Source organism: Erinaceus europaeus, chromosome 3 (assembly GCF_950295315.1).
Source record: "Erinaceus europaeus chromosome 3, mEriEur2.1, whole genome shotgun sequence".
In the NCBI taxonomy this organism is placed as follows: Eukaryota; Metazoa; Chordata; class Mammalia; order Eulipotyphla; family Erinaceidae; genus Erinaceus; species Erinaceus europaeus.
Genome location: NC_080164.1, coordinates 69,370,621 through 69,386,455, shown reverse-complemented (window position 1 = coordinate 69,386,455; position 15,835 = coordinate 69,370,621). Strand labels below are relative to the sequence as shown.

The window sequence follows — 15,835 nt, the reverse complement described above, 5'->3', positions numbered from 1 at the left end:
TCCAAAAACAACGACATCAATAACCACAACAATGTTAAACAATAAGGGCAACAAAAGGAAAAACAAATAAATATTTTTTAAAAGAGGACATTCTTTATCAATACAGACTAAATTAATCTTTGGTGACAGAATCTGTACCAAGAGCTGCCTGGAGGAAGGAAGAGCTCTCTGTGGGTTAGGAAATGTCCCATTCTGAACTGGGGTGGTGGTGGAGGTCTATGCAGAGGCCACTGCTGAGAAGCAGCCCTATAGCAATACTCATGAACCAGTGGCTCTGACACCATGCCTTCCAGTGCCCCTGAGGTTCTGGTTATTCTTTGCAACTCAGGACAGTACCTCTTAAATATCAAATGAAAAAGAAATTAAACCAACTAACCTCTCAGGCCCATGCAGGAAGCCAGGGATAAGGTACACTGAAAGGCTACCGAAAGGCACAAAGAGGCCACAACGGCCCCAGCTCTCTATTCTCCCAGTGAGCACCACACTCCCTTGTTTCCTGGGACTCTGGTATCCAAGCATCTTCTTCCTGCCTGGCCCCTTTACTCTCAGTTCCTTGTCAAATTCTGTTTCACATTGATTCTTTTGTTCCTGCTCTCACTGCTACACCATAATTTTAGGTCATCTTTAGTGCTCATCTGGACCCCTAAGGTTATCACCAAGAGGAAGCAATTTTTATGTTATCTCCTCGACTAGGAAGTGGCCAAAAACACAGTACACATTCAGATCTGAACTGTCGCAACAAAGGAGCTTCCCTCCGATCTATCTCCTTCTACAAGTTGGAGCAGTGTCCCAAGGCTGCCCTTTTGGTCTGGGCCTCCAGTGCTGTTGGACTCACACCTCCCCCTCTCATGGAGGGAAAGATGGGGAAAGGGAGGATCTGTCTGTATAAGGTCCTCAGGCTCCAAGAAGCTCCCTGCCTTTCTCAGCCCCGCCATTAGAGAAAAGCCACTCTGGCTTTCACATTTCAACTTGTTTCATAGACCTAGTGATTCTTCTTTCCTGCTTGTGCATTTAGAAATCCACCTAGGGAGACGGGCTGTAGCGCAGCGGGTTAAGCGCAGGTGGCGCAAAGCACAAGGACCAGCATAAGGATCCCGGTTCGAACCCCGGCTCCCCACCTGCAGGGGAGTCGCTTCACAGGCGGCGAAGCAGGTCTGCAGGTGTCTATCTTTCTCTCCTCCTCTCTGTCTTCCCCTCCATCTCTCCATTTCTCTCTGTCCTATCCAACAACGACAACAACAATAATAACTACAACAATGAAACAATAAGGGCAACAAAAGGGAATAAATAAAAATAAATTAAAAAAAAAAAAGAAATCCACCTAACAATCCCAAGTGCCACCAGAGGCCAGAGATATGTAGTGTCCTGGTAAAAATAAAGAAAGAAATCTACAGATTCAACTTCCGGAGGCGGAGCTACGAGCAGCAGATCGCTTTCTCGCCTCTCCTCTCCTCTCCCGGATCAACTAGGAATACCAAAGGAGACCACCCGGGACCAAAACAAGACTGGACTAGAATGACCACAGGAACCCAGTAAATCACCGAATCTGGAGTAGCGACAAGGAGGGACACCAGGGGACAGAGATCTAACCAGGAAACTCAGGAGAAGACCTATACCTCGGTGGCATAGCTGAGGGGCTGTGAAAGTCTCTTTGCATAACCACTGGATTATCTCTGCCACACCCTGCTTTATCTCTTAGTCAGGAGTCAGTGATTAAGCTGAAGCCGATTGTTAGTTTAAAAGCCCTCAGGCTCCCATAGCCTACAGGGAAGAAAAAAAAAAGGCTTTTAAACCACTGAGCTCCAACTCAGAGATTTAAATACTATTGAAACAACTGTTAACTTCCACCACTGTGAACCCTTTAATTAACTTACTTAGACGCAACTCAATCCAGGCAATAGTGATCAATAATTTGAAAAGTACTGATAAAGGGAACTCATAACATAATATATAAAATGGTTAAAACAAGAAGAAGAAATATTGGAGACTCGAACCAGGACAAGAGCCCAGCTAAAAGTCCTCTGGAGGGTGAAGCACAAAATAATGAGTTCAACATCCAAACATTAGCTAAGGAAATAATAACAGGAGTGAGTAAAGAATTTGAAAAAATTATAATCAGAAATACAGGAACAACAAATGAGATTATGCAAGAAAATACTAATTATCTCATGGTTATTAGAGAGCTGAAAGTTGAAATCGCTGAGCTAAGAATGCAACTAGCTGAACAAGCTAAAACAGTTTCAGAGCAGGGCAACAAAATAGATGAACTCCAGAAAGCAGTAGAGGGCAAAGAGAATAGAATCTATGAGGCTGAAGACAGAATTAGCAAGATTGAGGATGAATTAGAGACAACTAAAAAAGAAGTAAGAGATCTCAAAAAGAGATTAAGAGATGCTGAAAACAACAACAGAGTCCTATGGGATGACTTCAAAAGAAACAATATATGCATTATTGACATACCAGAGGAAGAAAGAGAAGGAGAGGAAGAAAGCATTCTCCAGGCCATAATAGCTGAAAATTTCTCTAGTCTAGACAACATCAAAAACATAAAGATTCAAGAAGCCCAGAGGGTCCTAAACAGAATTAACCCAGACCTAAAGACACCAAGACATATCATACTTAGAATGGAAAGGAATAAGGATAAAGAAAGGATCCTCAAGGCTGCAAGAGAAAAAACAAAGAGTCACCTACAAAGGAAAACCCATAAGATTAGCAGCAGACTTCTCCACAAAAACACTACAGGCCAGAAGAGAATGGCAAGATATCTATCAAGTACTCAATGAGAAAGGCTTTCAACCAAGAATACTATATCCTGCTAGACTGTCATTCAGACTAGATGGAGGCTTCAAAACCTTCTCAGACAAGCAACAGTTGAAGGAATCAACTATCACCAAGCCTGCCCTGAAAGAAGTTCTGAAAGGTCTCCTATAAACAATCAGAGCACCACAAATAGGACATATATCAAAACACTCTAAAACTCTACAAGAATGGCGTTAAAATGTCTTCAATCTTTGATATCAATAAATGTCAATGGCCTGAATTCACCTATTAAAAGACACAGAGTAGGAAGATGGATCAGAAAACACAACCCAACAATATGCTGTCTACAGGAAACCCACATAACTCAACAAGACAAACACAGACTTAAAGTGAAAGGATGGAAAACTATCATACAAGCCAATGGCCCACAAAAAAGGGCAGGAACAGCTATTCTCATATCTGACATGATAGACTTTAAAATAGATAAGATTAAAAAAGATAGGAATGGACAGTACTTAATGCTCAGAGGATCAGTCAATCAAGAGGACTTAACAATTATTAACATCTATGCACCCAATGAGAAGCCATCTAAATATATCAAACTTCTACTGAAAGAGCTACAGCAATATATTAACAGTAACACAATCATAGTAGGGGACTTCAACACCCCACTATCTCAACTTGACAGATCATCCAGGCAGAAAATGAATAAAGACATAAGAGAGCTAAATGAAAAGATAGATAAACTAGAACTACTGGACATTTTCAGAGTCATTCATCCCAAGAAACTGGAATACACATTTTACTCAAATCCACATGGATCATTCTCAAGGATAGACCATATGTTAGGCCACAAAAACAGCATCAGCCAATTCAAGAGCACTGAAATCATCCCAAGCATCTTCTCAGACCACAGTGGAATTAAACTAACACTTAACAATCAACAAAAGATTAGTAACAGTCCCAAAATGTGGAAGCTCAACAGTACACTTCTTAACAACTTCTGGGTCAAAGAGGAAATCAAGGAAGAAATCAAAATGTTTCGAGAGTTCAATGAAAATGAAGACACAAGCTATCAAAATATTTGGGACACAGCTAAAGCAGTCCTAAGAGGGAAGTTCATAGCTATACAAGCACACATTAGGAAACAAGAAAAGGCACAAATAAACAGCCTGATTGCACATCTTAAAGACCTAGAAGAAGAACAACAAAGGAACCCTAAAGCAACCAGAAGGACAGAAATCACTAAAGTTAGGGCAGAAATAAATAACATTGAGAATAGGAAAACCATACAAAAGATCAACGAAAGTAAATGTTGGTTCTTCGAAAGAGTGAACAAAATCGACAAACCTTTAGCCAGACTCACAAAACAAAAAAGGGAGAATCCAAATAAATCAGATAGTAAATGAAAGAGGAGATATCACAACAGACACCGCAGAAATTCAACATATCATGCGAGGCTTCTATGAACAACTATATGCCACCAAGCTAGAGAACCTGAAAGAAATGAATGATTTCCTAGATACCTACCAACTTCCAAAACTAAGTAAAGAGGAAGTGGATAACATGAACAGGCCCATCACAGCTAATGAAATTGAAACAGTTTTCAAAAATCTTCCCAAAAATAAAAGTCCTAGACCAGATGGTTTTACAAATGAATTCTACAAAACTTTCAAAGAAGAACTAATACCTCTACTTTTAAAAGTCTTCCAGAAGATTGAAGACACTGGAATACTCCCTGCCAGCTTCTATGAAGCCAACATCGCCCTGATACCAAAAGCAGACAGGGACACAACCAAAAGAGAAAACTACAGACCAATATCTCTGATGAACACAGATGCCAAAATATTGAACAAAATTCTAGCCAACCGGATACAGCAGTATATCAAAAAGATTGTTCATCATGACCAAGTGGGGTTTATCCCAGGCATGCAAAGTTGGTTTAATATATGTAAATCAATCAATGTGATCCACCACATCAACAAAAGCAAGACCAAAAACCACATGGTCATATCAATAGATGCAGAGAAAGCCTTTGACAAAATACAACATCCCTTTATGATCAAAACACTACAAAAAATGGGAATAGATGGAAATTCCTGAAAATAGTGGAGTCTACATATAGCAAACCTACAGCCAACATCATACTCAATGGTGAAAAACTGGAAGCATTTCCCCTCAGATCAGGTACTAGACAGGGATACCCACTATCACCATTACTATTCAACATAGTGTTGGAAGTTCTTGCCATAGCAATCAGGCAGGAGCAAGGAATTAAAGGCATACATATTGGAAGAGAAGAAGTCAAATTCTCCTTATTTGCAGATGACATGATAGTATACATAGAAAAACCTAAATAATCCACCAAGAAGCTTTTGGAAATCATCAGGCAATACAATAAGCTGTCAGGCTATAAAATTAACATTCAAAAGTCAGTGGCATTCCTCTATGCAAACACTAAGAAGAAATTGAAATCCAGAAATCAATTCCTTTTACTATAGCAACAAAAACAATAAAATATCTAGGAGTAAATCTAACCAAGGAAGTCAAAGACTTGTATAATGAAAATTATGAGTCACTACTCAAAGAAATTGAAAAAGACACAAAGAAGTGGAAAGATATTCCATGTTCATGGGTTGGAAGAATTAACATCATCAAAATGAATATATTACCCAGAGCCATCTACAAATTTAATGCTATCCCCATCAAGATCCCAAGCACATTTTTTAGGAGAATAGAACAAATGCTACAAATGTTTATCTGGAACCAGAAAAGACCTAGAATTGCCAAAACAATCTTGAGAAAAAAAGAACAGAACCGGAGGCATCACACTCCCAGATCTCAAACTGTATTATAGGGCCATTGTCATCAAAACTGCTTGGTACTGGAACATGAACAGACACAGTGACCAGTGGAATAGAATTGAGAGCCCAGAAATGAGGCCCCACACCTATGGACATCTAATCTTTGACAAAGGTGCCTAGACTATTACATGGGGAAAGCAGAGTCTCTTCAACAAATGGTGTTGGAAACAATGGATTGAAACATGCTTCTGAAGAATGAAACTGAATCACTGTATTTCACCAAATACAAAAGTCAATTCCAAGTGGATCAAGGACATGGATGTTACACCAGAAACTATCAGATACTTAGAGGAAAATATTGGCAGAACTTTTTTCCGCATAAATTTTAAAGACATTTTCAATGAAACGAATCCAATTACAAAGAAGACTAAGGCAAGTATAAACCTATGGGACTACATCGAATTAAAAAGCTTCTTCACAGCAAAAGAAACCACTACCCAAACCAAGAGACCCCTCACAGAATGGGAGAAGATCTTTACATGCCATACATCAGATAAGAGTTTAATAACCAACATATATAAAGAGCTTGCCAGACTCAACAACAAAACAACAAATAATCCCATCCAAAAATGGGGAGAGGACTTGGACAGAATATTCACCACAGAAGAGATCCAAAAGGCTGAGAAACACATGAAAAAATGCTCCAAGTCTCTGTCAGAGAAATGCAAATCAAGACAACAATGAGATATCACTTCACTTCTGTGAGAATGTCATACATCAGAAAAGGTAACAGCAGCAAATGCTGGAGAGGGTGTGGGGTCAAAGGAACCCTCCTGCACTGCTGGTGGGAATGAAAATTGGTCCAACCCCTGTGGAGAACAGTCTGGAGAACTCTCAGAAGGCTAGAAATGGACCTACCCTATGATCCTGCAATTCCTCTCATGGGGATATATCCTAAGGAACCCAACACATCCATCCAAAAAGATCTGTGTACACATATGTTCTTGGCAGCACAATTTGTAATAGCTAAAATCTGGAAGCAACCCAGGTATCCAACAACAGATGAGTGGCTGAGCAAGTGGTGGTATATATACACAATGGAATACTACTCAGATGTAAAAAATGGTGACTTCACCATTTTCAGCCAATCTTGGATGGACCTTGAAAAAATCATGTTGAGTGAAATAAGTCAGAAACAGAAGGATGAATATGGGATGATCTTACTCTCAGGCAGAAGTTGAAAAACAAGATCAGAAAAGAAAACAGAAGTCGAACCTGAAATGGAATTGGCATATTGCACCCAAGTAAAAGACTCTGGGGTGGGTGGGTGGGGAGAATACAGGTCCATGAAAGATGATAAATGACATAGTGGGGGTTGTATTGTTAAATGGGAAAGTTGAGAATGTTATGCATGTACAAACTATTGTATTTACTGTTGAATGTAAAACATTAATTCCCCAATAAAGAAATAAATTAAAAAAAAAAAAAAGAAAAAAGAAAGAAATCTACAATGTGCTTTTGAAAAATCCAAAGTCTGCAGGTGCTCTTAGAATGTTTAGGTAGGGAGTCGGGTGGTGGCGCAGTGCGTTAAGCGCACGTGGCGCAAAGCGCAGGGACCCGCGTAGGGATCCCGGTTCGAGTCCCCGGCTCCCCACCTGCAGGGGAGTCGCTTCACGGGCGGTGAAGCAGGTCTGCAGGTGTCTATCTTTCTCTCCCCTCTCTCTCTGTCTTCCCCTCCTCTCTCCATTTCTCTCTGTTCTATCCAACAACAAAGCAACGTCAACAATGGCAATAATAACCGCAACGAGGCTGCAACAACTAGGGCAACAAAAAGGGGGAAAAAATGGCCTCCAGGAGCGGTGGATTCATGGTGCAGGCACCGAGCCCAGCAATAACCCTGGAGGAAAAAAAAAAAAAGAATGTTTAGGTTAACTTACTTACTCTACCACTCTGCCAAAACTGTGCAGAGAACTGCACCAGTTAGGTGTGCAGCTTCAAGAGTCAAACAGTACTGGTGCAGAGAAGACCTGGGGGGGGGGATGGGAAGGGGGATGTTAGAAGCAGGGTTGGTAGGAGTAAGGTGGTAGCACAGCGGGTTAAGCGCACGTGGCACAAAGTGCAAGGACCAGCATAAGGATCCCGGTTCGAGCCCCCAGCTCCCCACCTGCAGGGGAGTCACTTCACTGGTGGTGAAGCAGGTCTGCAGGTGTCTATCTTTCTCTCCCCCGTCTCCCCCTCCTCTCTCCATTTCTTTGATTTATCCAACAACATCATCAACAACAACAACAATAATAACTACAACAATAAAACAAGGGCAACAAAAGGAATAAATAAATATTAAAAAAATAAATAAAAAAGAAAAAAAGCAGGGTTGGTGATTAATGTCTTTGCCCCTCCCACCGCCACTTTGTCTCTGTCCCCAAGGTACAGGGGAGGGCAGGCGGCAGCTTACCGATCACTCGGTGATTGAAGTAGTCGGGCAGCATTCGCTCACACACGGCAACCAATAACCAGAAGGCTTCTTCCTCTTTGGCATACAGCAGCAAAACAGAGGTCAGGATGTTCATGGACTGCTCAGGGGTTCACAGAGGAGACAGTTATTGACCAGACCAAATAGTGTGTCGTTAAAAACACACAAACCTTGCACCTGGTTGAGCTCGTGTATTACCATGTGCAAGGACCAGGTTTCCAGCCCCCTGATCCCCACCTTCAGGGGAGAAGATACATGAACAATGGAACAATGATGCAGGTCTCTCCCCACCTCCTTCCCCTTCCCTCTCAATTCCTGTCTCTAAAATAAATACAATAATACAGTTTCTTTGGGCCTCACCTGCTATTTCTTTAGCGGATGGAACCAAGCACAAAGAGCTCTGTGCAGGCACATCTCAGCACTGGCAAGCTGAGAACATATGGGAACCTGCAGTCTGAATGCTCAGCACCACATGCTTAGAACTTCTGCTCCTCATCGCACACCTCACCTGGCAATATCCGATTTTGGGATTCCGGTGGGCATAGGCTGTGAGGACTCTCCTTAAAGCAGCAATCCCCGTCTCGTTTTGGAAGGCAGGGTGCTCAGGGAGGGAGCGGTGCAGGTCTCGCTCGATCTCCTCTGTCACTAGGCAGCACCTGCCCATGGACTCCTCCACCAGGTTCTCGTAGTAGCCGGGATGCGAGGCGAGGTCAGTCACAGCATCTGATGGTTCAAAAGTAATTCTTCAAGATGGACTGATCACCAGGATAGTGTCAATATAGGGAGGGGGTCTGTCCTGTCAGAGGACCTTGGTGGGGATCTCAATACTTGAGGGATATAAAAGTACGTTCAGACCACATACAAGCAAAAGGATTTCATTTCTGCCAGCAAGAAAAAAAAAAAAAGGAGGGATATGGTTTTTCTAAAATAACTTTATCATGGGGGAGGCAGCTCACAGGAGAAATCATTTTGCTCCTATGCTTTTTAAAAAATATTTATTTATTCCCTTTTGTTGCCTTTGTTTTATTGTTGTAGTTATTATTGTCATTGTTGGATAGGACAGAGAAATGGAGAGAGGAGGGGAAGACAGAGAGGGGGAGAGAAAGATAGACACCTGCAGACCTGCTTCACTGCTTGTGAAGTGACCCCCTGCAGGTGGGGAGCCGGGGCTTAAACCGGGATCCTTACACCGGTCCTTGTGCTTTGCTCCACCTGTGCTTAACCCGCTGCGCTACCGCCCAACTCCCTGCTCCTCTGCTTTTAATAAGTTACATTTCCTAGGAAAAATAAAGAGTTTAAATGTATACATGTATGCATGTGCATACATGTAAATGATTTTCAGCACTTCAACAAGAAAATAAACACCTACATGTGAAACATACAAGAAGTGAAGTGGCAATTAAGAAAAGCTCACAAAGGGGCCAGGCAGTGGTGCACCTGGTTGAGCACACGTGTTACAGCATGCAAGGACCTGGGTTCAAACTCTCGGTTCCCACCTGCAGGAGGAAAGCTTCACAAGTGGTGAAGTAGGGCTGCAGGTCTCTCTGTCTCCCCCTTCCTCTAAACTTCTGGCTGTCTCTATCAAATAAATAAAGGTAATTAAAAAATCAAGAGAAAGAAGAACAGAAAGGGAAACTAAAAGCAGGATTTGACTAAATCTGGAGTAGGGCACCAAAGTAAAAACCCTGGGGTGAGGGTGAGGGTGGATATTTGGCTTCCTAGGGTGGCGGGGGTGGGTGGGTGGGTGAGTGGGATGGGACACAGTCTTTTGGTGGTGGGAATGGTGTTTATGTACACTCCTATTAATTTGTAGTCATATAAATCACTATTTAATTAATATGAGAGGGGGAAATTGATTGTATGTCTCAAACTTCTTAAAGCACAGGCTGAGTCTTTTTAATACATAGGCTGAGTCTTTGATATGTTGACTCTCTCAAAAGCCTAGACCAGGGAGAACAGAAGCAACTGGTGGCACAGCTATATACAAATAATGTCAAAGGACACAAATTATGGTGATGTTGGGTATTACATAGCGAATCCTAACAAAGGGATTTTTCAAAGTTAACCCAAATACCAAATAATGTGATGATAACAATAACTATCTATTGTCTTCTTGAACCCTAAGATAGCAGGAACCTCACATTTCCATTATAGAGCCTATATTTCCCTCAGTCCTGGAACCTTAGCGTGGGGTGCAGTTTCCTGCATGCTTCTCTCATTTCATACCAAATAATATTGCATCCCAACCTAATCAACGCAACGAGTACCACCTCAGCATGCTTCACTTCAGACTGTGTCCAGAGACTTCAGGTGTGGAATGACAACCCTTCAGCTTCATTACTCGGTTGAGACCTTTCCTTTCATAGTATTCTCTAACTCCATTCCAGGCGGTTCACTTCCTAACAAAGTCCCAAAACCTAGACATAGACCAGGTCCCATGAGATAGAGCATATGTTCACACATATCCATAAACTAGGGCAAAATATATACCTGAAAGCAAAAGTATACAATAGTCTGCAATGAGTACCCCCCAACACTTCATCTGCACTATTCCAGCCTTCAAGTTCATAATTGCTCAACAATTTGTTTGGCTTTGTATATTAACTCTATTTTTAGCCACCAGGTTCCAGATGCTAGCATGATGCTGACCAGACTTCCCTGAACAGACGACCCCACCAATATGTCCTGGAGCTCTGCTTCCCCAGAGCTCCAAGCTACTAGGGAAAGAGAGAGGCAGGCTGGGAGTATGGACCAACCAGTCAACACCCATATTCAGTGGGGAAGCAAGTACAGAAGCCAGACCTTCCACATTCTGCACCCCACAATGACCTTGGGTCCATACTCCCAGAGGGTTAAAGAATAGGAAAGCTATCAGGAGAGGGGATGGGATACAGAGTTCTGGTGGTGGGAACTGTGTGGAGTTGTACCCTTCTTATCCTACGGTTTTGTTAATGTCTCCTTTTTTAAATAAATAAAAAAAATTTTAAAAAGATTATATCATCAAAAAAAAAATCACAAAAGAACAAAGCTCACAAACAGTTATCAAGGAGACAATGAGCTGCCGACAGGGAACTCTGAGGGCTGGGTTTATAAAGAGGACCAAGAAAGCTCATGTGGTCATGAGCAATGAGCACACAATGTCACTTAGGAGAGGGGACCTCCTTACCGTCTTCCCATGGAATCCTGAATGGAATAATAAAGTCACACCATGAATGATGGGGGCTTTCCCTTTGCACCTGGAGGGCTTCTGGCTACTCTGCAGAGCAGGGCAAAATATCTCAGTCAATGTGGGGACGTAGGCAAAGGTCTATTCAGTGAGTCTCAGTAAGTCTCTGGGGAAGTTTGGTCCCAGGTTTAGCCTACTCACAGCTAAGTGCTCTGGTGGGTCTCACAGTTTACACCCATAGCAGCAGGTGGGGAGGCCTGGGAGCTGCAGGCAGACACAAGCACAGAGGAAGGGGAAAGTGGTAGAGGAAGGGGAGAGAGGCCAGAAGAGAAAACTCTGCAACTCTGCCTTATGGACAAAATGTGTCTCAGTGGAGGTGAAACCAGTGGAAAGTGTGCTGGGTGGATTTATTTCAGCCATGACAAAGCAACAACTTACATTTTTTAATTCATTTTATTTGACCTATTCGGCATTCATTTCTGAGAAAGGCACTTCACTTCCAGGACTTCTTAACTGAATGCTTAGAGCTTATAGAGGTTCACGAAGTCACTTAAAGGAGAGACCATTAATCACTTCCACTAGACTTCAGGCAGACCAAACAGGACACAATGGTCCAGATGCCTCAGGCAACCTGAATAAGAAGCCGCAACTAGCAGAGTAGAGGAATATCATGGACACATCCAGACACAGCACTGCTCAGATTTGGGTATCTGCTCCTAGGTCCACACCAGAAACATCTGGCCAAAAGAAACCAGAAACTGCACCAAAGTAAAAGATTCTGGGGTGGATGGGTGGGGAGAATACAGATCCAAGAAGGATGACAGAGGACCTAGTGGGGGTTGTATTGTTATATGGGAAACTGGGGAATGTTATGCATGTACGAACTATTGTATTTACTGTTGAATGTAAAACATTAATTCCTCAATAAGGAAATAAAATAAAAAAAAAAGAAACCAGAAACACTTACCTGAAAAAAGGAGCCAGAGTTTTCCACGTAAAGATTCAGGAATGCCCATGGCTACCAGCTTCCGGATCTTCTCTGTACGAAACATACACACAGTTCTGCCATATTCCACAAAGTGGTCATTCCACAGGCTTATTTTTATCTGTTCTCTGGACTGGAAATGGAAACATTCATGTACAGAGAAGCTAGTCCCTGCCTTCCACCATAGCCTGCCTTGCCTCTGGTATCAGAGGAAGCCAACAGCGACGAATCGAGCAAACATCACCAAACATCCACAAGGCACAAGAGCCAAAAGAGGACCGGCCCTCAGAAGGTCAGAGTCCAGTGGGAATGTTCACACAGCTAAATGCTATTTCCTTGGCAAAGCTGAGATCAAGAATATGTTCAGGGGCCGGGTGGTAGCACAACTGGTTGAGCACACACGTTACAATGTGCAAGGACCTAGCCCCCACCTGCAGGGAGAAACTTCACAAGTGGCAAAGCAGGACTGCAGGTGTCTCTCTACATCTCTGTCTCTCCCTTCCTTTCAATTTCTTGCTGTCTCTACCCAATAAAGATACTTTTAAACTTTTTTTTAAAAAAATACTATAAGTTAAAAAAAAAAAAAGAAGAGTATGTTCACATAAAAATCCCAAAGCAGGGGGCTGGGCAGTAGCGCAGTGGTTAAGCACACACGGCGCAAAGCACAAAGACTGGAGTAAGGATCCCGGTTCGAGCCCCCAGCTCCTCACCTGCAGGGGAGTCATTTTGCAAATGGTGTCTTCCCCTCCTCTCTCGATTTCTCTCTGTCCTATTCAACAACAACAATAACAACCACAACAAGGGCAACAACAAGGGCAACAAAATGGGGAAAAAAAGCCTCCAGGAGCAGTGGATTCATAGTGCTGACACCAAGCCCCAGTGATAACCCTGGAGGCAAAAAATGAAAAAAATAAAAATAAAAATCCCAAAGCAGAGAGGAAGGTGAGGTGGGAAAGAGGAGTGACGGGGAGGGAGGAGGGGAGGAGGGGGAAGGGGGTCCCACCCAAACCAGCTGCTGAAGTGCAGGTCATTTCAGAGGGTGGGGCGGCAGGGGGCAGTACTTTGTTATCTTTCTCAAAATATAAATAAAAATATCCTTAAAAAATAAAATAGTATGGGACGGGGGAAATAGCATAATGGTTATGCAAAGAGACTGTCATGGCTGTGGCTCCAAAGTCCCAGGTTAATTCCCCACCACCACAAGCCAGAACTAAGTAGCTCTGGTTAAAACAACAACAATAACTACTACTACTACTACTACTACTACTACTACTACTACTACTACTACTACTACTACTACGACACCAGAAACAGTAGGTTCATTATTATACAGGTATCAAGTCCCAGTGATAACCTTGGTGGCAAAAAAGTGAAAATAACCAAATGAAAATACAGCTGGGTGGTGGCACAGCTGGTTAAGTGTACCTGTTACTACACAGAAGGAACCAGGTTCAATCTCCCAACCAACCCCAAGCTTCAAAGGGAAAGCTTTATGAGTGGTGAGGCATGCAGGTGTCTGTCTCTCCTTCTCTATCACCCTCACCTCACAATTTCTCTGTGAACTATCAGATAAAATAAAGCTTAACAGTCAAATAGTGGGGCCAGGTGGTGGCACACCCAGTTAAGTGCACATATCACTATGTGCAAGGACCCAGGTTTGAGTCCCCACTCCCTCCCTACCTTAAGGAGGGGATGCTACACAAATGTTGAATCAGGTCTACAGGTGTCTATCTTTCCTCTCTACTGCCCTACCCTCTCAAGTTCTGTCTTGTCAAATAAAATAGAAAGTTAAAAAAAAAAGGAATATATTACTGCCAGGAGCAGCGGATTTGTAGTGCCAGCACCAAGCCTCAAAAATAACCCTGGTGGCAATAAAAATAGTAATAATAATAAAACAAAATAGTAAGTACATGACAGAAAATGTTGTCCCTTTTAAGCATATACATACATAAAGATACATACATAATATAATAAAAATATTTTTTTCAGTAATGGGGGATGATTTCAAGATCTAACACATTTGCAATACCTCTGCTGAACAGTCTCTAATTTTTTCATTCTTTATTTCAGAAAAGAGGAGAGAGGGAGAGACAGACAAAAATACAGAATGAGAGAGAAACACCACAGTGCCTCCCAGTTCTCTACCATCGTGGAATTATATAGGAATCATACTTCTTTTAACACACAGCTTGGGGTATTGTTCAAGGTGCACATTCGACCAACCCTGTGCCAACCTTGTGTGCCTGGAGGTCAGCTAGCTTCTCGGGGTTGCCTGGCCCTGACCCCACACCTGCTCTCTGACCTGTGGGACTGCCACAAGCAGATTCCGCCTTCCACAGCAGGTCCCTGCCCCACACATGCCAGCCTGCGAGTGCCCAACGAGGGCAGAGTATACCCACCATCCTTGAGGCAGGGCTCTGGCTGCCTGACTGCTGGAAGGCTGCCATCAGAGCCTCAGGGTGCAGCCGTGGGCTCTTCTCCTTGTCGCTTTCTTCACTGTTTTGAGAAGGCGCCATTTCAAGATCTCCAAACTTGTGGTCACTACACATGTCGGTTGAATGAAACACAGGTGAAGTCTGCATGGGGGGAAAAAATAAAATAAAATAAAGACAGCCTAATGGAACAATCCTCGTTTCTCCTTTTTTTTTTTTTTAACTATGCTATTTACCTTTTTTAAAAAATAATTTATTTATTCATGAGAAAGATAGGAGAGAAAGAACCAGCCATCACTCTGGTATATGTGCTGCCGGGGTTCGAACTCAGGACCTCATGCCTGAGAGTCTAGTGCCTTAGCCATTGCACCACCTCCTGGAACACACCTTGTTTCTCTTTTCTTCTCTCTTCTCTTCTCTTCTCTTCTCTTCTCTTCTCTTCTCTTCTCTTCTCTTCTCTTCTCTTCTCTTCTCTTCTCTTCTCTTCTTTCACCAGAGCACTGCTCAGTTCTGGCTTATGGTGGTATGGGGATTTGAATTTAGGGCCTTAGAACTGCAGGCATAAAAGTCTTTTGCATAACCAGTATGCTATCTCCCCTGCACAACAATCCTTAATCCATCTTTGGAGGCATGGTTTTAACAAATACAAATTTTTATATATGGGTTAGGGGTAAACCTAACACCAGTTAATCCCAAGACTTGATCCTAAGAAGTGGTCCACACAGTGCCCCAAAAGGATACTCATGGCACAGGCAGCATGGGGTCAAGCAAGGACAGAAAAGCACCATTTCTCATGTATAGTTTTGTCCTTCCTTAGTTTCCAACACATATGTATATATTGACAGCTCTGTGATACTGAGCCTTCATCTCCTGGCCTCCCCATCACTACTTTGAATGTAAAAGGGGTTTACACAGAAAGAGACAATAAAAGGTTGCAAGTCACTAAAATAGCTCACTTGGATAGTGTGCTTCTTTTGCCATGTGAATAACCCAGGTTTGATGAAGTTTTGGTGTTATGTTCTCTCTCTTTCTCTCTGTCTGTCTGTCTGTCTCTGCCTTCTCTCTCTAAAAAAAAAAAATACAGGGTGCTCAGCCAAATTCTGCTTTGAGTTTCCCTTTCTGTTCTTTTAAAAATATTTTATGCAATATTTATTTTATTTATTTACTCCCTTTTGTTGCCCTTGTTGTTTTATTGTTGTAGTTATTATTGTTGTCATC

General features: G+C 42.4%; 1 protein-coding gene across 3 annotated transcripts in view; it reads right to left on the bottom strand.

The window, feature by feature from the left end:
- TBC1D8 (TBC1 domain family member 8) overlaps positions 1–15,835 on the bottom strand; it is a 152,909-nt gene that overhangs the window by 32,469 nt on the left and 104,605 nt on the right. For all 3 annotated transcript variants that reach the window (XM_007521864.3, XM_060187435.1, XM_007521866.3), the window contains exons 8-11: positions 14,585–14,761; positions 12,168–12,318; positions 8,543–8,757; positions 8,017–8,134 (exon numbers count right to left, since the gene is read on the bottom strand). In XM_007521864.3, coding sequence (XP_007521926.1) covers positions 8,017–8,134; positions 8,543–8,757; positions 12,168–12,318; positions 14,585–14,761 — 661 coding nt within the window. The remainder of the gene's footprint in view (positions 1–8,016; positions 8,135–8,542; positions 8,758–12,167; positions 12,319–14,584; positions 14,762–15,835) is intronic.